This window comes from Fragaria vesca, linkage group LG6 (assembly GCF_000184155.1).
Source record: "Fragaria vesca subsp. vesca linkage group LG6, FraVesHawaii_1.0, whole genome shotgun sequence".
In the NCBI taxonomy this organism is placed as follows: Eukaryota; Viridiplantae; Streptophyta; class Magnoliopsida; order Rosales; family Rosaceae; genus Fragaria; species Fragaria vesca.
The window spans coordinates 31,305,638-31,333,465 of NC_020496.1; the positions used below are offsets into that span (position 1 = coordinate 31,305,638).

General features: G+C 38.3%; 6 protein-coding genes across 7 annotated transcripts; 4 read left to right on the forward strand and 2 right to left on the reverse strand.

The window, feature by feature from the left end:
• Positions 1 to 4,215: 4,215 nt before the first annotated feature.
• On the forward strand, positions 4,216 to 8,873 carry LOC101299885 (probable galacturonosyltransferase 14-like). The gene is made up of 6 exons (XM_004304199.1): positions 4,216 to 4,789; positions 5,768 to 5,823; positions 5,964 to 6,119; positions 6,389 to 6,979; positions 7,413 to 7,715; positions 7,871 to 8,873. Exons 1-6 carry the CDS (start codon positions 4,579 to 4,581, stop codon positions 8,153 to 8,155), a joined length of 1,602 nt encoding a protein of 533 aa, XP_004304247.1. The 5' UTR covers positions 4,216 to 4,578; the 3' UTR covers positions 8,156 to 8,873.
• A 1,597-nt stretch (positions 8,874 to 10,470) lies between these two features.
• Positions 10,471 to 12,779, forward strand: LOC101300166 (membrane-anchored ubiquitin-fold protein 1-like). 2 transcript variants are annotated; one of them, XM_004304200.1, is made up of 3 exons: positions 10,471 to 10,700; positions 11,131 to 11,343; positions 12,269 to 12,779. In XM_004304200.1, the coding sequence occupies exons 2-3, from the start codon at positions 11,211 to 11,213 to the stop codon at positions 12,673 to 12,675; spliced, it is 540 nt and encodes a 179-aa protein (XP_004304248.1). In that variant the 5' UTR covers positions 10,471 to 10,700; positions 11,131 to 11,210; the 3' UTR covers positions 12,676 to 12,779. The 2 variants fall into 2 exon arrangements, with proteins under 2 accessions (XP_004304248.1, XP_004304249.1); XM_004304201.1 differs by having other exon boundaries at positions 11,176 to 11,343.
• A 1,418-nt stretch (positions 12,780 to 14,197) lies between these two features.
• LOC101307525 (putative proline--tRNA ligase C19C7.06-like) lies at positions 14,198 to 15,730 on the reverse strand. Its single transcript, XM_004306052.1, has one exon. It carries the CDS (start codon positions 15,728 to 15,730, stop codon positions 14,198 to 14,200), a length of 1,533 nt encoding a protein of 510 aa, XP_004306100.1.
• A 1,162-nt stretch (positions 15,731 to 16,892) lies between these two features.
• LOC101307822 (F-box/kelch-repeat protein At3g06240-like) lies at positions 16,893 to 18,059 on the reverse strand. The gene has a single exon (XM_004306053.1). It carries the CDS (start codon positions 18,057 to 18,059, stop codon positions 16,893 to 16,895), a length of 1,167 nt encoding a protein of 388 aa, XP_004306101.1.
• Positions 18,060 to 19,094: 1,035 nt separating this feature from the next.
• On the forward strand, positions 19,095 to 24,900 carry LOC101300650 (chaperone protein ClpB3, chloroplastic-like). Its single transcript, XM_004304202.1, has 10 exons — positions 19,095 to 19,556; positions 19,680 to 19,904; positions 20,491 to 20,728; positions 20,956 to 21,151; positions 21,604 to 21,658; positions 21,764 to 21,914; positions 22,101 to 22,409; positions 22,907 to 23,172; positions 23,350 to 24,276; positions 24,386 to 24,900. Exons 1-10 carry the CDS (start codon positions 19,302 to 19,304, stop codon positions 24,713 to 24,715), a joined length of 2,952 nt encoding a protein of 983 aa, XP_004304250.1. The 5' UTR covers positions 19,095 to 19,301; the 3' UTR covers positions 24,716 to 24,900.
• Positions 24,901 to 25,625: 725 nt separating this feature from the next.
• On the forward strand, positions 25,626 to 27,060 carry LOC101308116. The gene is made up of 6 exons (XM_004306054.1): positions 25,626 to 25,629; positions 25,757 to 25,900; positions 25,977 to 26,050; positions 26,143 to 26,222; positions 26,562 to 26,714; positions 27,009 to 27,060. Exons 1-6 carry the CDS (start codon positions 25,626 to 25,628, stop codon positions 27,058 to 27,060), a joined length of 507 nt encoding a protein of 168 aa, XP_004306102.1.
• Positions 27,061 to 27,828: the final 768 nt, after the last annotated feature.

Here is a 27,828-nt window from a genome sequence, read left to right on the forward strand (position 1 = left end):
AAACCACATGAGTAACATACCCATCAGAAAAAGTGAAATTCAACTTATTTGGTTCCAAGAATCAACATTTGCGAGAGTACATGATTAAACTACACAGTTCTCTTCGTTATCAGTTCTCTTCGTTATCTTTGATTAAACTACACATCAAAGGTCTTGGTTGTTCTCTTTTTGTTCTTGCCTTTGGGTTTGATACAAGGGAGGAAGCAATACAAGCCGATCGAATTGTGGCTCAGGATGGAACGTCTCAGACTCTCAGATCTCGGCAAGAGGCCATGCACCATGTTTTCATCATATTTTCGATATTGGGGAGGATGGTGGTGTTGTGGCTCTGATTCCGGATTTGGTTCCAATGGCGGGGAAGAGATGAAGGCTGCTAGGGTTTCTCTCAAGTTCTCTAGGAGTTGGGCTTGGGCTGGATTAGCTAGGGCTTCATCTGATTGAGCTCTAGCGGATGAATTTGGGCTTATTTAGAATGAGTTTTGGTTCAAGTAACTAGTGATTTTCGCAGAGTCTTGATAGTTTTTTCCGAAACCTAGTTTCACCTGTAAAATAATTGTGCTTGATCGTTATAAGATGGGTATACTTAGGATTTCAAAGCTTATGTTTTATCTAGTATAGGACTTGCAATTCTGCAAGACGATGTTTTCTGACGACCCCACAACCCCACAAGGGTACATTGTCTTTGTACTATTTGTTCTGATTTAAATCGAATGACCTTTTGATCAAAAAAAAATATCAGACCTTAATATTTACTAAATAGACCACACGTTTTTGTAAACTTTGTATTACTTTTATAACCATTGTTTTAAAAGGCACGTCTAAGACCGCCTAGGCTCTAGGCGGCAACAAACACCTCGCCTTTCACCTAGGCTTTTGTGCTAGGCGATGGGCAATTAGGGGCCGACTATGTGTCTCTTAGCTTGACTAGGAGGTCAGGCTCTCCGCCTTGTTTTTCATTATTATTGGTAGGGTTGTTGTGACAAGCAGGATACTCCCAAGAGTTAAGGTTGTTTTTGATATTAAAGTGTATAAGTTTGTTAGAATAAAAGTGTATAAGTTTATTTTTCCATGTCGGGTTTAGAGATAGTTATGGGTAAAAGTATTTATTTTGAGTAAATTTAGAGGACCTAATAGTAACACGCTTTCTTATTTTAAGTAAAATAAAATTTGTGTTGTCCAACATTCTCAACCAAAAAAAGAATTGTGAGGGTGAGTTGTGTTTATATATATTGTTGCCTACTAATATAATAAATGTCGCAAAGATACAGAATAGGGATAATCCATGTAACAAAAATGTGGTCATCAGTTACGAGTTCACGAATTGTTAGGGATATATCGATTTGATTTCAAACCTTTGGCGCTCGTAGTTTTTCCTAATAACAAGTGAGCCAAGGTGAGGAAAACCTTCAACATATATATCCCTCTCTTCGCTCTCGCTGTCTGTGTCATCATCTTCGGAGAGACTAACTCTTATCTGCAGTACGTTTTTCATTGTCTTCATCGATGTCATGCTCTTCGGTGAATCGTTCTATTAAGCCAGAGAGAAGCTCGTTGAACTGAAGCAAGCTCAGGGAAGTTTTGCTCTCTATGACGTCCTTGTCTTCAGTGGATAGTGCTTTTAAGGCAGAGATAAGGTCCTCGGGGCTCAGGGTTTCTTCATCGATGTCATGCTCCTCTTCGGTGAATAGTCCTGTTAATTAACCAATCAAAATTATGAGTGCAAAACTTTGTCAATCAGTAATAAAGTCTCAAATCTTCGACCAATCAGAAAAGATATATGACTTCAATAACATTTCTATTACAGTATGTCAGTCAGCTCAAATCATAATTATTTTGTTAGGGGGAAGATCAAAATCTGCTTCAAGAAACCTAATTCTCTGTTAAGTGCTATTGGAGCAACTTTGTGTGGAAGAACCAGACCATCAACCTTTGAAATGGTCGATGTGAATCACACCAAACATAACAATGATAACATTATTCGTATACACAGACTCCGCATTCGGTCATCCAGCAAAACCGACTAGTCGCCTTCGCCAAACTATGACCTGAAGTCCTGAACCATCACTGGAAGAAGACCAAAATTTAGGTATGCTGAGCTAGCAGATTGTAGTATGAGTGGGAAAGCTTGTCCCGCACGGCAGTAGACAATGCTTTTCTTCATAGGTAAATGTAGTTGGATGCTGAAAAGAGAGATTACTAGCATATGGGGGTGGTCCTTTGGCTTTGTGGAATCAGTGTCACTGAGGGTTTTGGCATTTCTAGCTAGGCACCCTGAGCAAGTAGAATTTACCCCCACAATGTTCCAAGTATCCCACTTCTCAATAGGCCTCAGGTTTATGGTTCAATTTTTTCAAGAGAAAGAAAAAAACGTTAAAATAAGTTTGATCAACAGAAAATCACACGTAATAAGAAAATCACACGTATATTGGTGATCTCTTATGTTTTAAGAAATCAAATTTAAGACATTTGAGTTTAAGCTTGCTCGTTTCCACTTCTCTAATGCCGGGCCACCAGGCCGCTTGTGTACCCTACGATGCCACCCTCATATTTCAGCCGGCATGTTATGAACTTATGATAAGCAAGTGTCATGGACAAAAGAAAGATATGCTATGTAGGACACTCCTGTCCAAAAGAAAATCCTAATGCTCTCCTTATAACAGCCAGCTGCAACTACTTTGTACAAGCTCGGCAATGCCGACTTATCTCATTCTCTCCAAATCAACCCTGGCACTTTATCAAGTTGTGGCAACGACTAAGTTTGCATTGGTGCAAAAGCTTCACCAGGAAGCATACAAAATAATTTCCAGCCCCACGAATTGACTGGTTTCACTTTCTAGTAATCACCTGCTCTTTGTCTACTCTTTCTGCAGGGGAAACGAGAATATATGAAAGCTAATCTAGTCAAATTCATGTGGAGGTTGGATTGAGACGATTTTGTACCAAGTAATTACCACATCAGATTTACTATATTGTTTCTTGTATGACTTAGTTTTGGTCATTTTCAAATAGCTAAATATCAATTTATAGTTTTGAAAAGGGTGACGAATCTGTTTGATGTGGTCATGATTTTGATTTGCAAAGTTGATAGATTGCCGACAATACACAAGACTTCCAAACTTTGCATTTACCCAAAAGTCGTTGGTGAAATGCCAAAATGACATATGAGCTCTACATAATATTTTAGTACGAGATGAATTGCATATATCGATGATAGATAATCGTTTTTATAAATAGAATAAAGTAAACATTACTAACTTAACAATAAGAATCCATTAATACTTACATTTTACGCGTCAATGTTTTTTAGAAGCACTATCTAACTCAAGAAAATAAGCACTTACATATAGAAGAAGAGGACAATCATTTAGTGCTTTTACTTTTCAAGCCTATTTATAAATAAATGAACCTCAAATAATATAGATAAACAGACTCATTAATATTAGAATGATCTGAGTAGCGTAACGTCTTTTCTCGATCTATTCATATCAAAACGTACATATAAAAAATGTGCATTAAAGTTGTTTGGTTATATGATCTTTATACTTGAATTTTTTAATGCTTTGTCCCAACACTTAACTGAATAAAGACTTGAAATCTCGTAACACTTAACCAAAAAAAGGGACTTGTGATCCCCAAGTAATGACTATGGAGAAAAAGGGTAACCAAATCCTCCTATCAAGCTTTGAATACCCCCAATCTAGCATCAGTTTCATTCTTGTGCCCAAAGAAAGCATGGAAAATGCTTTGTTTTTTGCAACAAGAGATCCCCTACCCTACACTACTCTTTCCATCAACCTCATAGTTTCCACAACTGCATCTCTATAGTTTACACTACCATGCCAATCCTACACTTGTCCAAATATGGCCACTGAACTATTACCTTCACTATTTTACCCCACTAATCACCTCCTAACTAAATTTAACCACACACCCATTACCCCAAAGGGCCACAAGAAGCTTCACAATAGTTACCCAAATTTGGGTCATTCTAAATCTGGGTCTAAATATTATCATCCCCAGAGGCTCAAAGGTCAAAGCTCCCCACAATTCTCCCCCAACACGGTTTGGAGTTTTGACTTGAAAAAAATAAAATAATAATAATTAAAAAAGTTAAATTAAAAATTTCCGGGAAAACGAAATTAGATCGGACTGATCGACCAATCAAAGAGGTCCTCACAAAAACAAAAACAAAAATCAAAACCCAATTTTTTTTCTCTCTCTTGTTTCATTCCTCTTCTTCTTCCTCCTTTCTCTCCCAAAGTTTGATACTTTGATCCATGGTTTCCCAACCCAGAAACCCAAATTGAAAGCTTGGTTTTCTAATTGAGGCAAAAGGGTGTCCGAAAAAGATAAAAAGGTTGAGCCTTTGAGTCTCCAATGCGGTCTGTGAGAGGACCCAGAAGAAGAAGCAGAGGTGGAACAACAACTAGATCTGAATTGGATTCAAGGAACTGGGGCGTTGGGGTTGGTGGGTTTGGATCTAATGGTGAGGGCATGGGTCGCATTGGTGAAAAGCTGGGGTGTTGGTTTTGATTGGGATTTGGAGAAGAAGCTGTTTTTGGGGCTGCATAGACGACGATGCAGCTTCACTTCTCGCCGAGTATGAGAAGCATAACGATCTCGAGCAGCAATGGGTTTATTGACTTGATGAAGATCAAGGTCGCAGCTCGTCACATCTCTTATAGAACAGTCTTCCACACCATTCTTGTCCTCGCTTTCTTGTTGCCCTTTGTCTTCATTCTCACTGCTGTTGTTACTCTTGAAGGTGTCAACAAGTGCTCCTCATTCGGTACCTCCTTTTTTCGATTTGTATTTGTTATCAAATTGCTCGTATATTCATCCCAGATTTTAGTTTTTCATGGCTTTTTGTTTGTTTGGATTGGTTTGTGTTTGGTGGATCTCAGATTGCTTGTTTCGATTGTTTTTGTTGTTAGGAAGGTTGATTTGATCGACCCTATTGCATACCTGAATCACATTCGTATTATTGAGTTTACACATTGTGTAGCACTAGAGTTATAAACCATTTACTAGATATCTGATATTTGGTTAGATTTGAACTGAATCAATCCCTTGTGGTTTTGATTGTGTTGATTGGTTGAATAGGAAATTTCTGATGTGGGTCTCTGTCGGTACAGCACACGAGTTGTACCCAACATATGTTGAATGAATGATTAAACTTTCTTTGAATTCAGTGTTTGAAGTTTGAACTGTTCTGTTATGATGTACATTGGTTGTAATTTTCTGTTTTCCTTAACTTTAGATTTCTCGTGTGATGAGATTAATGGCTTTGTTGTGTCGATTTTTTCTTCTATTAAACTATAATAGCTAATGGTTGGACTATTTCTAGTTATGCTGTTTCTCTTTTCTCTGAAAATACATGTAAAGCAACTGATTTGGAAAGATCTACTACTTAATATACCTTGACTGAAATTAAAACAGAAGGGCTGAGATTCTTGACACCATACTGGAATGTGTTAGGTATCCCTGGATACAAAATACATTAGTTTTGAATTCTGGGTCTTTCATTGCTTAGCTCCATGAGTTTACTATCCCTATCAATGGATAGTGTTCTTTTCTCTTGCTTTCTAATACTTCAACCACATATACTAGCCATATTCCCTGGTTTGATAGACAACCATTTTGTTTCTATTTTGTACTGTAAACCTTGTCTTTGCCTTTCTGTGCGTGCTGATTGCATATACTGTATTTATGTAGTGCTTTGATATTGAACTTGTGATTTCATTGTTGCTTTACTCCTCTGTTTCAGATTGTCTAGGTAGGCGCTTGGGACCAAGGCTTCTTGGTAGGGTTGATGATTCAGGGGTAATTGACTTGTTTACTCAAATGATGATTCCTTTTCTTTATCTAGAGATTACATGTAAAACACGGTATATGTCAATTTTAATTATAATAAACCAGTCCATTTTCATATCATTTAACTTGTATTTCTTTGGTAAATGCAGAGACTGGTTAGGGACTTTTACAAGATTCTCAACCAAGTGAACACTGAAGAAATCCCAGCTGGTCTAAAGCTGCCAAATTCATTTAATAAACTTGTTTCTGAAATGAAGAACAACCAGTATGATGCAAGGACCTTTGCTTTCATGCTAAGAGCCATGGTATTCTACTATTGTCATGTTTCTTTATATACATTATTTCTTTCCACAGTGGGAGTAGTTGTGTTGATCGTTTATCATGTCATGTCACATCTCATTATTTAAAGGAGGTTGGTGGGAAGGGTCTGTTTGTATGTGGGTGAGGTGTGTGCATCAAAGAGAGAGAGGGGGAACCATCAAACACAATCTACACTCCACCGCTAAAAGAAATTGAATTTTGGCCAACTCTTATCACCTTTTAATAATAATGCTGAACTTGAATTTTTGTGTAGATGGAGAATTTTGAAAAGGAAATCAGAGAGTCTAAGTTTTCAGAGCTGATGAACAAACACTTTGCGGCAAGCTCCGTACCCAAAGGCATCCACTGTCTGTCTTTGCGTTTGACTGATGAATATTCATCCAATGCTCATGCCCGGAAGCAATTGCCTCCTCCAGAGTTACTTCCATTGCTCTCTGACAACTCTTACCACCACTTTATCCTATCAACTGATAACATATTGGCTGCTTCAGTTGTTGTTGCTTCTGCTGTCCAGTCATCTCTGAGACCTGAAAAGATAGTCTTCCATGTCATTACTGACAAGAAAACTTACGCTGGCATGCACTCATGGTTTGCATTAAACCCTGTCTCCCCTGCTATTGTTGAAGTGAAAGGTGTCCACCAGTTTGATTGGTTAACAAGAGAAAATGTTCCAGTTCTTGAAGCTGTTGAGAATCAAAATGGGATCAGGGATTATTACCATGGGAATCATCTTGCCGGGGCCAATCTCAGTGCTACAACTCCACGAACTTTCGCATCAAAATTGCAGGCTAGAAGTCCCAAATACATATCCATACTCAATCATCTTCGCATATATATACCAGAGGTAACTCTCCCCTAAATTGATCTTTGAGATTTTGGAAATCTTTTATTATGGGATAAATAGATGATACTTGGTAATAAAGTAGTTTCTCTTTTGGGTAAATATCTAATTAAAATGTTCCCACTCAGGAAAAAGGTCATTTACCAGATCAAATTTTTAAATCGTAATTTTTGTAACAGTGTACCATTTGTCATGTTTATACAACAATTGTTGCAAGCGATTCATGTTACTACGTATTTAAAACTTTCATTGAAAGAACTTTCTTCTTGAGCAATTAGCTATTTTTTCTGTGGCTGCGGTGAGGCACTCTGTTAAGCAATTGGGGTTATATATTCTGGGGTCTAATACCAATGCTTATTTTGTAATATATGGAAGATTTTTTTTTTTCCTGAAATAATTAAAAAGGTGAGTGTGCTAACCATGCATTTTTGGACAGCTATTCCCGAACCTTGACAAGGTGGTTTTCCTAGATGATGATGTTGTGATTCAACGAGATTTGTCGCCACTTTGGGACATTGACCTTGGGGGAAAGGTCAATGGAGCGGTTGAAACTTGTAAAGGTGAAGATGAGTGGGTAATGTCCAAGCGATTCAGGAACTACTTCAACTTTTCCCATCCCCTCGTAGCAAAGAACTTGGACCCTGAAGAATGTGCATGGGCGTATGGGATGAATATCTTTGATCTTAGTACCTGGAGAAAGACAAATATAAGAGAAACTTATCATTCCTGGCTGAAAGAGGTAAACTTGAAGTACTCAAGCTTTTCCTACACAATTAGGCTTTTGGTCGTCTTGTTTCTAAGTCCTGTTCAATTGCAAATTTCCACTTGTACAAATCAGAATTTGCTGCCCAGGTATTTATAGCTGCAATTTCACTTTTTCGGTTTCCTATGCAGAATCTGAAGTCAAACCTCACTATATGGAAGCTTGGAACCCTACCACCAGCTTTAATTGCATTTAGGGGTCATGTTCACCCAATTGATCCATCGTGGCATTTGCTTGGATTGGGTTATCAAAATAACACCAGCATTGAAAGTATTGAAAAGGCTGCAGTTATCCACTATAATGGTCAGTCAAAACCCTGGTTGCAGATTGGCTTTGAGCATCTTCGGCCATTCTGGACCAAATACGTCAATTACTCCAATGATTTTGTTAGGAACTGCCACATCATGGAATCATAGTTGAGCATCTGGAGGAGCTTAAAACAGGAGAGATAGGAATGGGAAATGATGCCGTTGATACAGAATTCATGAAGTTTTTTGCAGCTCGAAAAATTTTCGAGATCTATTGAGAAGATTATACAGACAATTCACTTACAGGTAAAACTTCCCGGTTCCAGAATCACTGTCATACCTTCACCTTCTGCAGACAATGACCAGCATCGATCTCACTGCATGAGATTCATTCTTTTGTTCTGTAACATAGCAATCTGCTCGCATTTTTTGGTTGGAAGAAGGATAGTATTATTGGTCTTCCTGGAAAGGGGGTTTTACTTGATTTCTTATCACATATATCCGAATAAAGTGAAGTTCAGAAGATCAAACAAGTGCCTATTCATAGCATCATACGGTTGGTGTAGAGAAGAGAAAGACTAGGACTGGTCTTCTGTGAGGCTCTCTCCCATTAGCCCAGATATGTTTTTCACTTTCAATTATTTTTTCTTTTTTCCCAAATCTTTTGCTGCCTTCATTTTTGTTGGTACCCATTTCCTCCCTCTTTTATTTGATATCATGATGTTGGACTTAGGAGTAGGTCATGGAGATTGCTCTGTTACAGTTCCCATTGAATTGGGGAGCTATTTTAGGTCATATATCGGTATTTGTTTATGTACGGTTCACAAGAGACATTTAAATGTGCAGATAAATTCTTTTTCCCAGATGCTTATACTTGGTTCTTGATATTTCTGAATTCTTGCGCTGCAAGTCATTAAATATGGATGTCAACAGATGATCAATCTCCGATTAGGAATAGCAGATTTTCAATATTTCGTGTCGGTCATCTGGAAGATCAGAGTGAGATTAGTATAAAGCCTGGAGGCTTCAAAGTTTCAACCTTTGTCATTTGGCCACCATGATAAAAGGTCTATAATGACAGGTCTTATTGAATAGTCGGAAAATATAGCTATGGCCGACGGCAAATATCTATTTCTTTCAATATATTAATCCCAGATTCCCCTCAACAGAACTGTTTTGGTTCATTTGAGTATATAAGATTCTTGATAGTTGATGATGACAATCAAGCAACCCACATACTCATAAATTTGATTTGGTCCAGCAAATTTGGTAGCTCTGATATTTCAATGTGTAAGGGGTTTTCCTTGTGCCAACACATTCCACATTAACAAAAGGGAATTGACTGACCCGCATTTGATTGTACCCTTTGGCAGTTTGCTTTCCTCGAAATATTATCATGTTGGGTTTAATTTAGTGAAATGGCAATTGGTTGGATTTGTACACAACTAATTGATTATTCCAAAGATGAAAGGTTTTTTTTAGGCGGAAAGATGAAAGGTTAACACTGTAGAATTTGAAAGATTCTTGGACAATATAGACGTCATGGTGGCCTCGGCTGCTACCTGCCCTATCATAGACCCCAGTTCCCCCACTGTACGTATTTATTTGTGACAGATTTGAACCTTGGATTCAGACAGTGTTTATCTGAAAGGAAGGTACTATTATGTACCAAACATTCATTCTTGGCGGCCTTTACTAGTTGATGGCTGTTTGTTCAGAGTCTCAGAGCTAACCCATAAATTCCAAAAGATGCTATGGAGAGTACAAAGTGAAATTTGAATGGTGAAAGACCAGCGTTTGCAATATACCAAGAAATGAACAGGTTGTATCTCATTTACCGGCCAGTATATACTTTTGTTTGTTGTTTTAAAAATTAAATATCTAAACGAACATTGAGATATGATAAGTTGACGAGATCTAAAATCGTTAGGTATACCGTATAACATAAGGACGGACACTTTTTCATATAAAAAATCATCATTTTATAAATAATTTCTTTGAGAAAAATTGTAGTATTGACAGATAGAGGGAAACAACGACCTTTCTCCCTATGTCGACTACCTCTTCAATGTTCGGGTGGCCGGTCCATTCTTCTCTTTCACCATTTCTATCTTTCCCACTTTCCTTTTTCCTCTTTCATGACTTTGATTCCAAAGATAAAAAGAGTAACACACAAAGAAGGACTAGGGTCCCAAAGAATTTCACAACAGTTCTAGAACAAATTCACACATATATATAGGGGGGTCCCAAAGAACTTCACTACAGTTCTAGAACAAATTCACACACATATATATATATATATATATATATATATATATATAGGTTGGTGAGTGACTCTCATTTACTGTATCAAGCTTCTCAATTTGGTATTGGCATATCGAAACCCAAGAGAGCACAAAGTAGAAATGGAGACAAATTGGAAGGTAGCAAAGGCCAAAGGGTTTCACATACTTATAAAATAAGAAAAATGTGTCCATTTCCATAAGCCTAGGGAGATTGGAAGGAGAAGGCAAGAATGGAGCCATTGACCACCGATACACGAGACCTTTGAAAACTCCGAAACAGCCTACTATTACTTCTCTACTTGCTTATTATTTCATCTTCTTCATCATTAAATTAATTAAAACCCAAATCGACTTCTTCTTCTTGTTATTGGGTTTCTGAACCGTCTCCCCCAACTTTGAGCTGAGACCCAGATCAGTTCTGCAGACAAGTAAGAATACCCAGTTGTGAATTCATTTCTTTTCAGTGTTTGCTTTGTGCTTAGTTGATAAAGTCGTCGCCTTTATTGGATTCTGGGCACACCCATTTGAAAAAGCTTGCTGCTCTCATGGATGCTGATGATTCAGAGGTGAATCATAGCTGTGTGAGACGACCCAGTTGAGAAAGGTGTCGTCTTTATTGGATTCTAGCAACACCCATATGGAAAGATTGGGTGCCTGGGTGGTTTTATAGGGATGCTTTGAATTCACAGCTGAATTGTAGCTCTTACTGATTTTACTTGTGCATGAGTTTTGGTGTGACCCGTGGTTCTTTATTTCCATCGCTTTTTTGGATTATGGTGTTTCCTTATTTGGATTCTTTCTTTTTGGAAATCTTTGAAACGCGTTGAATTTGAATTTAGTGTATTCATTGCTTTGTAGCAAGACCTCAATAAATTGAGGGGTTTTATTCGTTTGAGCAAGTAGAAGAAGAAGAAGAGAATCTTGAAACGTTTTTGGAGATGGCTGGAGTGCAAGACCAATTGGAGATCAAGTTTCGGTTGAGTGATGGATCAGATATTGGCCCCAAAAGCTTTCCTGCTGCTACAAGTGTGTCAACCTTGAAAGAAAGTATTCTTGCGCAGTGGCCTAAAGGTTTGGTTTTGTATCCTTTTCTTGTTAGCTTAAAAGCAATGGTTATATTCTTGGTGTATTTTGGTGTTTGATTACGGAATGAATCAATCTCGGCAAGCCTAGGTGTAAAGGATTCAGGATTGGAATTGGAATAGGAATAGTTCACATCAGATTATGGTTCAGACTATCCTGGATTTCTTTTCTGAATCCGTACCTTAACCAGTATCAGGCCAAGAAATCTTATAATTGTCTCTATGGGATGGTCTTATAAACACTTATTATATGAACATGGTATATTTTTACCAATGGGTGTGCTGTTTTGTTGGAAACACATGCTTCACTGCATGACATATATAATAAGCTTAAGAACCCTTTTCCGTTCTTAAAGTTTAACCATTGTGATGGAGAATTGTAGCATTTGAAGTCTTCTGTGTTTTAAAGTTCGTATACTTCATATAATTCTTCTCAGACTTTCTTTAGGGAAATTTGAAAGTTGAAATTAGTTGTCGTGAATTTAAGTTTGTTCCAATTCCATTTGAGGTTCTCTTAAAAACAGCTTTCCACTTGAGCATCAATGTCAGTGCTAAAGTGTACTGATCTACAGATGATGCTCTTTGTTACCTGGGCTACTGACCAAGGACATGTGTATATCCTTCTAGGGGCAGCCATCTTAAAACTTAAAATCTAAGTAAAGTGAAATGATTTTCTTTCAGTTGCACTTCTATCTGAGACCATTATGGCTGGTAACATGGATCGTGGCATAAGAGCATTACATAGCACGAAGTATCAAAATACAAAATCATTGAATTTCCATGTTTTCCATGCTCTTTAAACTTTCATAATCACCATGAGAAGATTTCTCCTCTGTGTTAGTTCTTATGCATGAATTCCTGTTACTCGTTTAATATATTTTCAATGAATCACACAAAATTTTCTGTTTGGACAGAGAAGGAAAATGGTCCAAGGACTGTCAAAGATGTCAAGCTGATAAGTGCTGGAAAAATATTGGAGAACAACAAAACAGTTGGGGAATGCCGAAGCCCAATATGCGATGTTCCTACAACTATGCATGTCGTTGTTCAACCACCTTCTTTGGAGAAAGGTACGAGTATATTCTGCTGTGTACATAAGACAAATTCTCTCTTCTTTTTCTCCGGTCTCAATGAAGACATAGTCTCTTTCCAAGTGGTTTATTTTGGCAGAGACATCTCATTTGTATACTGGTTCTATGTATTTGAGAAAAATGGTAAAAGTCAAGGCAATAATCGGTTTTTTGTAGGTTTGCAAATTCTTGCAAATCTCAAAACACCTTATGTTAAGCTTGCTATATATAGTTGTCTACCTCCTAAGTAGTAAAAGTGGCAATTCCACACTGTGTGGTATCATGACTGTTAACTAGTAGAGATTATCGTTTTCTTTTATTATCTGTAATTTAATTTGTATCCTTTGACTGTAGCAGAAAAGAAAATGACAAGTGAGCCAAAGCAGAACAAATGCATCTGTGTTATATTATAGTTTTTGCAGTTCAAATAGTGGGGATTACATCATTTTTAGGTGAGTTTTTTATGCTGATATCCCTCTCTTTGATAATCTATCTTGCACCTCTAAATTCCAAAGCTTTTGCCTTAATGTTGTCTTTCCCTTCTTTTTTCTAACTGTAGGTAGAGAGAGTTGGAGCTAGTGAAAAAATGGATTTGGTGACATTGATTCATCTACATTGGAAATATGCAGGCTTCATAGAATCATACATTGTTTGGTTCAGGTCCATCATACTGTCTGTTTTCAACTCTATTAGACTGCTAAATCAAACAATATTATATAAGATTTTAATGTAAAAAGTTCATGGGTGTACCTACTGCATTTGTTTTCATACATTACATTTCACGTTCCATTCACCATGTATAAATGTTGATGGATGATCTTGGGAATCATACTTTGTCACAGAGGAATTGTCAGTGTTCTTTGAGTTGCCCAAGTGTCGCACTTTTCACTTCTTGACTTGACCTTCACAATGTAATATGTTGATGCAAGATCAAGGTACTGCATTCTTCATTTTAGATTGTGTACTCTGTCCCTGAAGATTTATCTTCTGGATTTGATTCGTTCCAGACTTCAAGTTGCATTGTTTTCTTACTCTGATCTATGTTCAAGATTAAGAAGCAAGCAAAGCAATTAAGGTTGATTTTTTTAACACATAACAGGAGTAGATGCCCTCCTAATTAGTGTGAATTGAAGGCTCGGTCTTACACTAAGGCTCCTTATGCTTTGCCTGTTTCTGAAGTTATGTCACGGCTTACATTTCATGTTCTCTTTGAATCCCCCCATATGCCATCTGAAAAAAAAAAAAAAAAAAAAATTATTGAAAATTTTGTCTTGGATCGGGGGTTAACCCCTATATTTACGAGATAGAGCTGTATATTGATTGAGCATCAATAATAAGTTTTCAAATTCAATTCAGCATCAAAGTTGGAGTACCCAAATGAAACTAACTCAGTATGTGATTAATGCAAATAGTAGTTCCTCCCTAGTTTCGTGTAGTGCTTTTAGGAGTCCCATGCCCTATGGTTCAGCAACACCATAATCATTTACACAGCTGCTGAAAGCAGTGCTTGATCTTATTGAATTTGTAGCAAGTTCCTCAAACCTATACTGGCAGCTGAACTGGATTGGTTTTTATTTTTTTTGTTTTTTATATAACGAAGCTTATTTTTCTTTTGACATTGGATTCTGATAGTTCATATAAAAACCAAAATTTCATGGTACCCAGATAACACAAACATATAAACTTCTTTACTTGTATGATATAAACTACAGAAATTAGCTACTGAAGTGAGTTGTCTGAAAACGAATAGACAGGATAATTAGAGGAGTGTATTTAGTAGCTCCTCCCCCAGTAGGTCAACTTCTTTGCTGGCTTTCCGGATGCAAAGCAAAGCGTCCCTTGAGGCAGTTCAGGCTGTTCAAAAGTCGAGCAGAGCGACTTTGCTTCACTGTTTGTTCTTGCTTTGACGTCCTCTTCTACAGCTTGTTCATCACACCAAGGAGCCAGGATCAATCTATTCTCACTCAAAGCTACTGTGAATTCATCCCATGTTCTGGCAACCGCCACTGAAGCATCTCGTTTTTGTTTCGCAACATCAAAGAGATTTTGTTGAATTTTATCAAGCATGTCTTTCACTTCCTTTGCCATATCGACCATAGGAATATTCACTTTCGCAGAACTGTCACGCCGTACACAATGTACTTGTTTCTTTTTCAAATCCTCTGGTCTAATTTCAATCCTTAGAGGAACACCTTTCAGTTCCCAGTGTGAATGCTTCCACTCAGGTGAGTAGTAGTCCCTCAAATCAGCCTCCACACGAAGTCCTGCTTCGCTCAACTCCTCCACAGGTTTCAAGCAGGCATCAAATATAGCTTGTGCATCAGCGTCCTTGGAAGGCCTTGGAATCACAATGGCCTGGATAGATGCTACCTTTGGTGGCAGTACCAAGCCTTTGGCATCTCCATGCACCATTACCATCACTCCAATCGTTCGAGTACTATAAGACCAACAGTTCTGCCAAACCATTGCTGTTTCTCCCTTTTCATTTTCATAAGTAATGTCGAGCATTTCAGCATAGTTTTGACCAAGACAATGTGCAGCCGCTCCTGTTACACCGCGGCCAGTATTTGGAACGAAAGCCTCCACACATGTGGTGTAAACAGCACCAGCAAATTTCTCACCCTCACTCTTTGTTCCCTTCAAAACTGGAACTGCAAGATACTCCTCATATATCCTTCTGTAAAGTTCCAATATCTCAAGGACCTCTTTATCTGCCTCTTCCTTTGTTGCAAAAGCCGTTGCGCCTTCTTGCCAAAGGAACTCTAAACTTCTGATTAATGGGGTGGAATTGTTAGACTCTGATCGAACAACATTGCACCACTGATTTAACTTCAATGGCAAGTCACGGTGTCCTCTAATCCACTTTGAGTAAGAGGGATACATGATAGTCTCACTCCTTGGACGGATTGCAATAGGCACTTGCAATTTAGATTCTCCGGACTTTGTGACCCAAGCAACCTCTGATTCCTCTATATGATCCTTGTCTTTGTCTAGAACAGTTAGGGAGGCGAACAAAGGGAAGTAGCAATTTTTGACCTGCATTTTCTTTATTTCTGCATCAAAGAATGCTTGCATGGTCTCCCATATTGCCATTGTCCATGGCCTCAAAATATAACATCCAGAGATGTCATGGTATTCAATCATCTCACTTTGAACAACAACCTCCGAATACCACTCTTCAAAAAATATTTCTTCACCTTGGCTTTGGCACTGGTCTTTTTCCCATGGGCCACAACCGACACCGCCACACCACCACCTCCACCACCACCCTTTGGCTTTGAAATTGGTCTCAGATGTGTCAGCCATGTCTTGAGGGATTTAGTGGCAGAGAATAGAAAGAGAAGCTAGACAAAGTTGAACAAGTAAACGCCCATGTCCTAAACCCTGATGCGTAATGCCTCCTATTTATAAGCTCAGATTGATTACCTGGTTGCCACACAATAAATCAGGAATAATCTCAAGATTTAGTTCCGTTATAGGATTTGGTAAGAGATATTCAGAATCGGTTTGCAATTAAAACTTATGTGTTCTGTAAGAGCCCTTGCTAATCCATTTCTTGAAGGGATTATATATGTGTACTGGTAGAAATAATAATATGCATATCTCAATATAGACATCATAGCTAATAGAGTCGAGAAGGTTAAATCCTAATTCAGCTAGGAAGAACTGCGATTATCTTCTGGATTTTATCTGTCCGGATTACGTTGTTTCCTTGCATATATTGATTTGTATTCAAGATTAAGTAGCAAGCGAAGCAATCAAGCATAATTTTTTGCCCTCCTAGGTTATGTGAATTGAAGAGGCCTGCACTTTTGCGTGGATAACAGAATTTCAGCATTTCATGTTCTCTTTGAAAACCCCAAAGCCAAATTAAAGAACAAATGAAATGTTTATTTTCTAATCAACAAATTAGAAAGAGTTTACTTACTATTTCATTTTTTTTTTAAAGAAATTACTATTTCATAATTAATGAACATAAAGTAGAGCTTACTTAATTAAATCATGCGTCGGAGTTGACTACTAAAGAATGTACATGCGACAAGAAGATCAGGACACACTGGCTTCATGTTCATGAGGCAGTAATAAGAATGAAAGATACCATAATTCGTTGTTTTTGGCCTGTTGGCTAATCGGTTACAAACAAGCACAGACAATTGATGGCAGAGAAACAGAACAGAAAGGAAGATTCAAACTAAATTCAGCATCCAAATTAAAACAGATCGACATAACTCGATCAACATCTGATGTGCTCCATTTCTTGCTGTTTCGAGTCTCCACGCCCCATCATTACATGACTATGATGCCGAAAGTAGGGTTTGATCATATTGAATTGCGTCACAGGATGAAAAGTCTGTGTAAATCTCCTCAAATATATGTTGGTCGCTGCAAACCGGCTTCTTTTCTTTATGACATTCCATTCTGATTAAAGATATCCGGAACACTTCAAGCACAAATGTACCACTTTCTGTCACGAAAACTGGTCGTAGTCTCTTATTCCCAACAAATCAGATGTCCTGAAAGAATAGAGCAAGTTCCAAGATTCATGAACATTATACTCTCTCATGACCCAGAATTGAATATCATGACTGTTAGAAAGCCATAGGCATAGGCATTCTCCTAAAAGAACCAAAACCTTTGTTCCGTTTAGACGAACGTTAACCGAAATAGAGTCAGGCGGCAATGGCATTTGCCGGAACTCTTCATTTCCCAGATCAAAAGCTGTGATAGTTGTCTTGTTTTCCACTACATCCATGGTGATCCAATGCAGTGCTTCATTTAAATAAATCCCTGACTGATCGTTGCAGCACATGTTCGAAAGGACATCAATGCTTTTCCAACACTTGGTTCGCAACGAGAAGATCTCAGCCCTTATCCCTTTTCTGAGAGGGAATAATGCTGCTGGTGAAGCTAAAACAACATATTTGTAGTCATCAGTTGCGTTAACATAACCAAAACCACTATTAACAAAATCAAATAAACCCACCAACATGTGTGGCGGTTCTTCCTGAGGTGAGCCGCAGAAGAAGTTCCGGAGTAGCCTTCCATGCCTGCTTTGTGGTTTTGGCTCAAGCAAGTTGCGGACGAAACCGGTTGAAGGGTTCCAGAGACGCACGTTTTTAAAATATTGTCTTCTAACCCATGTACCTATACTCATACATACCAAACCATTGCAAGATCCCAGTAGTTGTACAGCAGAGAACCAGCCAAGAGCGGTACCCGGATGGTTTTTCTTGAATGGGGAGGAAAGAAAGGAATTAGGAACATGGTGATCACCAGCCAAGACCTGTAAGGACTGAAAGTTTGGATCACTTAAATTGTATACTGTATATCTTGATGGAAGTTTAATTTGGCTGGAAACAAGGAGTGATTGACCAAGGGTTCTCTGCTGGGATGCTACTTTGTAGTGGGTTTTGGAGAACTGGGGGTCATGTAATATCAAAGATCGCCATTTCTTTGAAACGCAACTAAATTGGATCATATATTTGAAGGGCAACTTGAGTAGAATTTCAACTATGATTTCTTCAGGGAGCTCGACAACTCCTTGCTTGATCTCCTCCTTGTTCTTCGCCGGAGAGTCCACCGGCGGCTTTTTATTGTGCCTGAAGCAACATCTTAAACCTGGAAGGTATTTCATCTTTAACTCAAAGATAATGGAAACTGAAAAACACAGTGATTGTTGTTCGATGTATTATGAATATATATATGCATCATTCTGTAGTCTCTAATCTCTATATATATAGGCTTAACACCTAATGACCACAAGAACAATAATCCTAATTCAACCAGGATAACTCTACACATCAAAGCAAACCTTATTATGAAAGGAAACTGAGTGTTGACTGACAGTTGACCATTAATTGTTTTGGTAAAACCTTTCCTGGTTTCTTTGGGAGTCCGAAGATATTTTGTTTGAATAAAATTAGGAAATAAGGTGGAGCTGATTCGGTTGGATTCAAGCTAGTACAAGAGGGCTAGCTAGAAGTTAATTCGTTCTAATCTTTCAAAAAATTCTTATGCAAAGTGAGTAGAGAAAGCCAAAAAAAGAGAAGAAAGGAATCTACCTCCAACCACAATAATCAACTCAGTAGGACTGATTAGCCAATAAATACCTTCATTTGCGTTTTATGTGCTTTTATTAATCAAATAGCTACTTATATTGTAAAAGAAATAATAAATAATAGGAATGTTTCAATTACTTCGTACTTGAACACAGGTAATCATCTAGTGTGACATGAAACCTCAATGTTGTTCAAGTCTTAACTCTCATCGGTTTGTAACTAACAGATTTGAGAAATCTCTATTTTCGTGCCTTTGGGGGACCTTGGACTGAATATTGACCGAGGTGAATGAGTTAGCACGCTTACGTAATCAGATTTGTCTAACTTTGCTCAAATACTCATGTGGACCTCGGAACGTATTTAAAAATTGATTGTAAATGTGTTAGTAACTTGCTAACGTAACCGAGATAACATGTTAATTTACTTCGTATTTTTTAAAATACAAATAAAATCGTGAGGGTCCCACATATCAGACACCATGATATTATACCTTGAATTGAGCCACGTAGCTCCAAATCTTTCTGTCTGTATCAAACAGTTTCCTGATGCTTCCAATCGTTACTAGAACCCTACGGAATCACACACACTACTCCTCCCTTCCGTCCCTTTTTATGGGGCACAGACTCAAATAATTAGCTAAATAATTTTCTAGTTTCGAATTTTGAGCCTCTCACTAATCGCCTTCACACTCACTCAAACCTTCTTCTTCTTCCCCCAACAAACTCGCCACACTTCTCAAAAACCCTTTCCTCAATCCCCACGCAAAGCTCCCGTCTTTCTCTCGCCGGAAAACCCCTTACTCTTTCCCGGCGACGGCGATGGCCTCCACGACCACCTCCTTCGCCGCTCCCGGAGTCGTCGCTCTCCGTCTTCCCCAGTCCAAATGTTGCACCAAAGCTTCTCTCTTTCCTCACCCAAACCCCTCCGTCTCCCTCCGCGCCCGGCCCCACTTCCTCCGCGGACTCACTTCCTGCCGATTCGACCCGAACTCCCCTTTTCAAACCGGGTCGGGTCGGATGACCCGGAGCCCGAACCAGTTTGTTGTGCGCGCCATGGCTTCTTCAGCTGGAAGGGTATGACATTTTTAACATAGTACTCAATTTGGATATGGGATTAGTTAAAGTTTTGATTTTTATGGGGAAATTTTTGAATGTGGAAAATTGAATGTGTGAGTTGGATTTGGTGTTTGGTTTAAGGGACAGATTACGCAGCAGGATTTTACTGAGATGGCGTGGCAGGCGGTGGTTTCGTCGCCGGAGGTGGCCAAGGAGAACAAGCATCAGATAGTGGAGACTGAGCATTTGATGAAGGCGTTGTTGGAGCAGAAGAATGGACTTGCTAGGAGGATTTTCGCTAAGGCTGGGGTGGATAATACTCAACTTCTTGAGGCTACTGATAAGTATATTCAGCGCCAACCAAAGGTAGACTAATGCTGGAACTCTTGTAGGTGGAGTTTAGTTACTTGCGATTTCGGCATTGCTCAATTTAGTGTTTTGAGTGAACATATAAGTGGTGTTTCGATAAATGTTGTAGTACATAACAGCTGAGGTAGCTGTGAGTTGTAGACTTGTAGGTACTTTATATTTTCAATTAAAGGTTATCAAGACTGTTTAAAAGGCAGTTGCAAAGTAATATGACATAGAAACATGGAATTTGGATACTTCTAAAGCATATGATATGGTATAGAGAGGTCTTAGTTGTTTATGATTTCGGCATTGCTCGTTTAATGTTTTCGATAAATATCTTGAACTGTAGCAGATTAATAGGTGAGAATAGCTGAGAGTTGCATGTTTCAGTTAGAAATGATCATGACTCCCTGATAAAGGCACTTGCAAAGTATTTGATGTTCATAATTTGACATAGAACTATGGAATTTGGATCCCTTTAAAGCACATGATATGGTATAGAGAGGTTTCAGTCATAATTCTTAGACGGCCAAGAACTTTAGACATTCTCTAGACCAATGTGTTTATGCTGTGACTTATGTTGATTTTTGTCTTACTATAGATTCTTGGTGAAACTGCGGGATCAATGTTAGGACGGGATTTGGAAGCCTTGCTTGAGCGAGCCAGGGATTACAAGAAAGAGTATGGAGACTCATTTGTGTCTGTGGAGCATTTGGTTCTTGGTTTCATTCAAGATCAACGATTTGGGAAGCAATTATTTAAGGAATTTCAAATCTCCAAGCAATCTTTGAAGTCTGCTATAGAATCCATAAGGGGACGCCAATCAGTTATTGACCAAGGTAGCAATGTGCTTCATCCCTTTTTACTGTACAAGGGCTGTGTGTGTCTTTCATTCACTCATTCTTTCTTTCATGTGCCGTGGATAGCAAAACACACTAAGTGGGGATACTAAAAGCAGGATTTTGTCTTGTGCCTTGGATAGCAATTTCAATGTGTTGTTTGCAGTGCTGTTTTCTTTTGATGTCTGATTGTACGCAAGTATGACTCTCTATTTTGATGTTTTCAGATCCTGAGGGGAAATATGAGTCCCTTGAAAAGTACGGAAAAGATCTGACAGCCATGGCAAGACAAGGAAAGCTTGACCCGGTTATAGGAAGAGATGATGAAATCCGCAGGTGCATCCAGATTCTGTCAAGAAGAACAAAGAACAACCCGGTGCTAATTGGTGAACCAGGTGTTGGGAAAACTGCAATTTCAGAAGGGTAAGTACATTTGTTATTTTTTAATTTCTAAATTTTTCCTTGGTTACCAAGAGCCTGTGAAATTGAGGGTTTTGACAAAAAATAAAAGAAAAAAGAAGAAGAATATGAGGGTAGTTTATTCTTTATTGGTTTCCCACGTAAACAGCTTGCCCAGTTCCTGACTTATCCTGTATGTAATTTCACCAGTTTGTGTTGTTTCGGCAAGGCAAAGTGAACTATTAAAGCTGTTAAAACCATTGAATCAAACTTTTCAGATGCAATTAAAATTTTCAAAGTTAGTAATATTGTTCTTCAATATCAGCACATAACCTGACAGCTGATGCCTCTGTACAGGGGTTTTATTCTGTACTGACAGCTTTAGGTTGATATAGGGTGATCTATTTTTCCCTTGTTTTGGATAATGATTTATTTTTCTGCTTTTTTTAGTAAAGCTAACTCCATCTCTTTGACAGGCTTGCTCAGCGTATTGTGCAAGAGGATGTCCCACAAGCTTTGATGAATCGTAAGGTATGTTCTATGTTTTGAATCTGAAGGCAGCTTCTACTAGGAACCTGTGTGCCTCTCTTCTTTTATCTCAAGTAATGTATATAAATGACATCCTTGTCTTCACAGCTAATCTCTCTTGACATGGGTTCACTAATTGCTGGGGCAAAATACCGTGGAGAGTTTGAGGATAGGCTGAAGGCTGTACTCAAGGAAGTAACAGAATCTGAAGGCCAGATTATCCTTTTTATTGATGAAATTCACACAGTTGTCGGGGCAGGTATAGATCAAACTTTAACTTGTTATTTAAAGGTGGAAGGGCTTTCAGTTTTTCTTCCTTTGCGTTCCTTTTTTGTCAATGCTATTTTTTATTTTGGGTCAAAAGATGATGTTTCAATTTTGGATAATTCTTTTATTTACAAGTTACATTGACATTGAATCGCTTGTCCACTGTTATTTGTTTCAGGAGCTACAAGTGGTGCAATGGATGCTGGAAATCTTTTAAAACCCATGCTTGGTCGGGGAGAGTTGCGGTGTATAGGTGCAACAACACTGGATGAGTATCGCAAATATATTGAGAAAGATCCAGCGTTGGAGCGTCGTTTTCAGCAAGTTTATGTTGATCAACCTACAGTTGAGGATACAATCTCAATACTCCGAGGACTGCGTGAAAGATATGAGTTGCATCACGGGGTCCGCATTTCTGATGGTGCACTTGTGGAAGCTGCAATTCTCTCAGACCGTTACATCAGTGGGAGATTTTTACCCGACAAAGGTAATTTCCATCACAAAGACACTTAGAAAATGATTCATCTATGATCTATTATGAAAATAAATCCTACTATTGACATGACATGAGATGCTTTTTAAATAAATTTAGCTGAAACTTTGAAACATCTTAGTGTTATGTCATTAGATAACTGCAATGGTCATAGGAAGTACTAATTCTTGGAGCAGAGCAACAGATGTATGTTTTAGCAAATATCAAGGAGCTCTCTATAAATATGGAAAGAAAACCTGGAACATGGATTTCGTGCCACTTATCTGGCCTCCTGAAGTGGTGCTTGTAATAATTGTGGGAAAAGATGAAGTGGGGTATTTGAAATGTGAAAATGTATGCTTCTTAGATATCGTGGTTCCTGTTTTATGAGTACATTTATAAGGCTTTCAGAATGTCTGTCCAGCAGATTAGTATGCTAATAACAGTTTGTGCAATTCATTTCTTAGCTTTCACATGTTAGATTGAATATATTTTATGTTCTTGAATTTCAGCTATCGACTTAGTTGATGAAGCTGCTGCCAAATTGAAAATGGAAATTACATCAAAGCCCACAGCGCTAGATGAGATTAATCGTTCAGTGTTGAAACTTGAAATGGAAAGACTGTCACTTACAAATGACACCGACAAAGCATCCAGAGAGAGATTGAACCGCCTTGAGGCGGAGTTGTCCGTCTTAAAAGAGAAACAATCTCAGCTGTCTGAGCAGTGGGAACATGAGAAGTCTGTTATGACTCGAATTCAGTCAATCAAGGAAGAGGTAAGCACCTTAAAGTTCTGTTTCTTTTATTAATGATGTTGTTGTATTCTTTATTTTGATCCAAATTTGAAAGGATGGTGATTCAATTGAGATGTAATATTTAATCATGTTACTAAAGATTTAAATGTGGTTTTTGAATTACTTGGTTGTTGAGAGACAAGTGTTGTATTATGACAGGTTGACAGGGTAAATCTGGAGATCCAGCAGGCTGAACGAGAGTATGATCTTAACCGTGCTGCTGAGCTGAAGTATGGGAGTTTGAATTCCTTACAGCGCCAACTCCTTAGTGCTGAAAAAGAGCTCGATGAGTATATCAGGTCTGGGAAATCAATGCTGAGAGAGGAAGTTACGGGAAATGACATTTCTGAAATTGTCAGCAAGTGGACTGGTATTCCTGTTTCCAAGCTTCTACAGTCAGAGAGGGAAAAGCTCTTACATTTGGAGGAAGAGCTGCATAAACGTGTTGTAGGACAGGATCCTGCTGTGAAATCAGTAGCTGAAGCTATTCAGCGGTCTCGAGCAGGTCTCTCAGATCCTCATCGCCCGATTGCTAGTTTCATGTTCATGGGCCCCACCGGTGTAGGGAAGACAGAACTAGCCAAGACCCTTGCCTCCTACATGTTCAACACTGAAGAAGCTCTTGTTAGAATTGATATGAGTGAGTACATGGAAAAGCATGCTGTGTCAAGACTGATAGGTGCTCCACCTGGCTATGTGGGTTATGAGGAGGGAGGACAGCTGACAGAGGTTGTTCGCCGGAGGCCATATTCAGTTATCCTGTTTGACGAGATTGAAAAGGCGCATTCTGATGTGTTCAATGTTTTCCTTCAAATTTTAGATGATGGAAGAGTAACCGACTCACAGGGCCGCACTGTGAGTTTCACCAACACTGTGATCATTATGACCTCAAATGTTGGTTCACAGTATATACTAAACGGAGATGATGACGTCTCGCCGAAGGAATTGGGTTATGAAACTATAAAGCAGCGGGTGATGGAGGCTGCAAGGTCCGTATTTCGCCCCGAGTTCATGAATCGGGTTGATGAGTACATAGTTTTCCAGCCCTTGGACCGTGATCAGATAAACAATATTGTCAGGATACAGGTAGTTTGCTCCTCAAAAATGCTTTCTAGCTTGAATAATTCCCTTATAGACATAAATTAACTATAATCTCATTCTCCAATTTCTCATGATTTTCGCATTTTTTACACAGTTGGAACGAGTCCAGAGGAGGATTGCAGACCGCAAGATGAAAATCCAAGTGAGCGATGCTGCTGTGCAGCTTCTTGGAAGTCTTGGATACGATCCAAACTACGGTGCTAGGCCAGTAAAGCGAGTGATTCAGCAATATGTAGAAAATGAGCTTGCCAAGGGCATCTTGAGAGGAGAGTTCCAAGAAGAAGGCACCATTTTGGTCGACACAGAGGTCACAGCGTATGGCAACGGCCAGCTCCCCCAGCAAAAGCTAGTCTTCAAGACGCTTGAGACTGGTTCAGAATCTCCTGCAGCTGAGAACAAGGGAGCTTTGTCAGGCGCTGTCTGAGGCTTTCTATTCTGCACGCCAGTATAGTTTTTCAACTAGTTTAAAATTATGTTCTTTCTCCTGTATATGACATTTCCTTTCTCCTGTACAAGCTTCAAACTATGTTATAACGGTATAACCTTTAGTTGATATAAATTAAATATACCACTCTCACCAACTTCAAGTCCTATATGAGAGTATGAGATACATAGGGTACCTCATCCTAGCTTAGAATTCTGAAAAGTTCAACAGTGGCGGACAATAACACTGTTGTTCATCACACTGTTGCATTTACTCAGGTTTAGGTGCTATACAGATTCGATCTTTTAAGCTTGTTACCGAGAAGGCATATACTTTTGGCCACATTTTCATTAAAACTGAACAAATTCACACGAATGACACTTGAAGGAAACAAACTGATCATTGTTGTGAAGAATGCTCTCATTGTTTTGTAATTTCTTGTTCTGAACGTGTAGAACTCAAATGTAATGACTTTTTTTTTGTAGAGAACTCAAATCTTCCATGTTGTTGGACTATATCTACCCTTTTTTTTTTTTTTTATTAACAAAAGTCTATGGAATTTACTATTCAAAATCTATTGAAAAAAAAATATAAAAAGGAGATCAAAACCAAGTAGTAATGTCTGGTACTATTTAGTTCAACGGTATATTCTCTTTTAATAAGTGAGAGATTGTGAATTTAAGACACGAATTTGTAATATTTACCGGATAAAAAATCTCTTTTGATAAGCGAGAGATTGTGAGTTTAAAACACAAATTTGTAATATTTATCGGATAAAAAAAACAAGTGGTAATTGCCCTCCTTTACAAAAAAAAAAAAAAGAAAGGTAGTAATTGCCCTATAAATTCCTTCTGGCCTTTGCCGCCAACTCTTTCAGTTTCTCCGCTTTCATCTGTGCAGAAACAAACAAATGGGTAAGTCTCTCTTATCAAGTCTACTTTTCTATAGATTTCTATTTGGGTTAACCGTAAAATCTTCATGACAAAATCTTTAGAAGTTGGGTTTTTAGATTTCTATGTTCTGGTAAAATTTGTGTGGCAGATGAAGGAGGCGAAGTGGAATCAAAAGTAGGGGAGGTAATGGAAGGAGTGGCTTCAATAGCATTGTTACCATGTGGGTCTATATCAGGCCACTTTATCAAAGTGAATGATCACACCAACATTTGCTATGGTCTTCATGGAACTGGTAATTCCTTTTTCTTTATCTGTTTTGGGTATTTGGATGTTTAATTAGTGATGAGTTTATTGTATTGTTTTGGTAGAGTTGGCTTGCGAAAAGGAGTGTAGCAGAGGCGAGGATTATCGTCTGATCAAGCTTGCAATCATAGACTACAATGTATGGATGATTGTTCTTTGTTCATAAAGATTGGGGGTTTGTGATTCTTTGTATTGGTTGTTTTAATGGGTTTGGATTATGATTTGTGACAGAAAAAGAAGGAGAAAGTTGTTGTTGTGGAGTGTCGAGGCCATGATGCTGCTAGGTTGAATAGCGTTGATCATGCTCATGGGTAAGTCCATTTTAGATTTCTCTTGATAGTTTTTGGAATGTGGTAGATTTCTTAGGAATGCTGTATCTTTGGTGCTTTATGAGATTAGAGTTATTCAGCTATGCTCTTAGTTAAAAGGATATGCTGCGTTGTAGTCTTGTACTGATAAATGAACCTTTTGTAACATGATCAAACTGATAGTAGGATTGTGATATGAAAGAATCATCTTGGTCTCCAAGACCAAACTTTCCTCGGTTTCAACTTTGTAGTTCTTGTTTTTAGGACGATTTTCCCTTTGCGAGTGATCTTCATGTGTGGTTTAACATGTTTTGTCTCTTGTTCGCATTGGATGGTAGACAGTTGGGAGAAGGATGTTGTAGATATGGTTGATCAACAACACGGGAAGAACAAGATTGTGGTTTCGTTCAACTGTGAGACACTGAAATCTGACAAAGCTGCAGAAGAACATATCAGCAAGTTTTTGCCCAAACTAGCTGGCCTAGATGCTGTTGTGTAAGGCCTCTTTTTCTCCTTTCTGATAACTTCTATAGATGCACAACGTTTTGTTGCACATACGAAGTTGTCACATCTGTCTAGCTGTAGTTCTGCACATCTGCAGTTGCTTATGCAAAAGTTAACAAATTTACTACTAGAAGTCACAAGATTTGAGAAACACAAGTCCACCTTTTTGGAGTATTTGAACTGGGTTACATCTGTATAACCCTTATCGTTATGTTTCTCATCTGTTGATTGTTTTTGCCTTCATATGCCTTTATACAAACCTAACTGGAGACATGAATTTTGCAGCAATATCGGTAAGATGAGCATTGCAGGGTTAGACTTCGATGCAAAGGAGTGAGCAGAATATGTAACCTGATGTCTGTAACACCTCCTTTTCATATATGCATAGAACTTGGTTGCAGTGTTTAACAGTATGAGACTAACTTCAGTGCATGTGTTTCACACACTGTTTGCCAATATTAGTCATTTTGATGACACTAACTTCAAATTTTTATGTCTAATCTAATAGGTAAATTAGTTTGACCTTTCATAATCAAGATCCTTGCCAAGCCACTGCATTGAGATGCCAATAAATCTGAAAAACAGGATATTTTGCCATATGATTAGAACAAACCAACCACAAAGTTCCTAGAACAAAGAGTACGATACCACACACACATACATGTAGGAACAATGCCACAATGGTGGTGAAAATATGTCCTACACATACTCACCTTCAAATAACTAGATTTTTTTTTAATACAATAGCTAGATTTTTTTGCTAAGATTTTTCCTTTCCTTGTTGCCCCCGGGTGATTGTACGGCCTATTTTTGGCTGATAAAATCATACCTTTCCGTTGACAGAAAACTCAACATCCTATTTGTTCCCTTGGAATATGATGAAGAGGAAAGAACTTGAAGCAGCAATGGGGATGTCAAACCATTTTTGCATCTTCACAAGCATGTTTTGTTTAACATACAGAACTCAAGGCTTTCCCGCCATACCAGGACCTGCACCTATATGAATACAATCTTTGTATTCTCCTTTGGATAAAAGCTAACAAAACTAGTAGTTAAATTTTGCAGTGACATTGGTAAGATGCAACACTCAGAGACAAGTCCAATG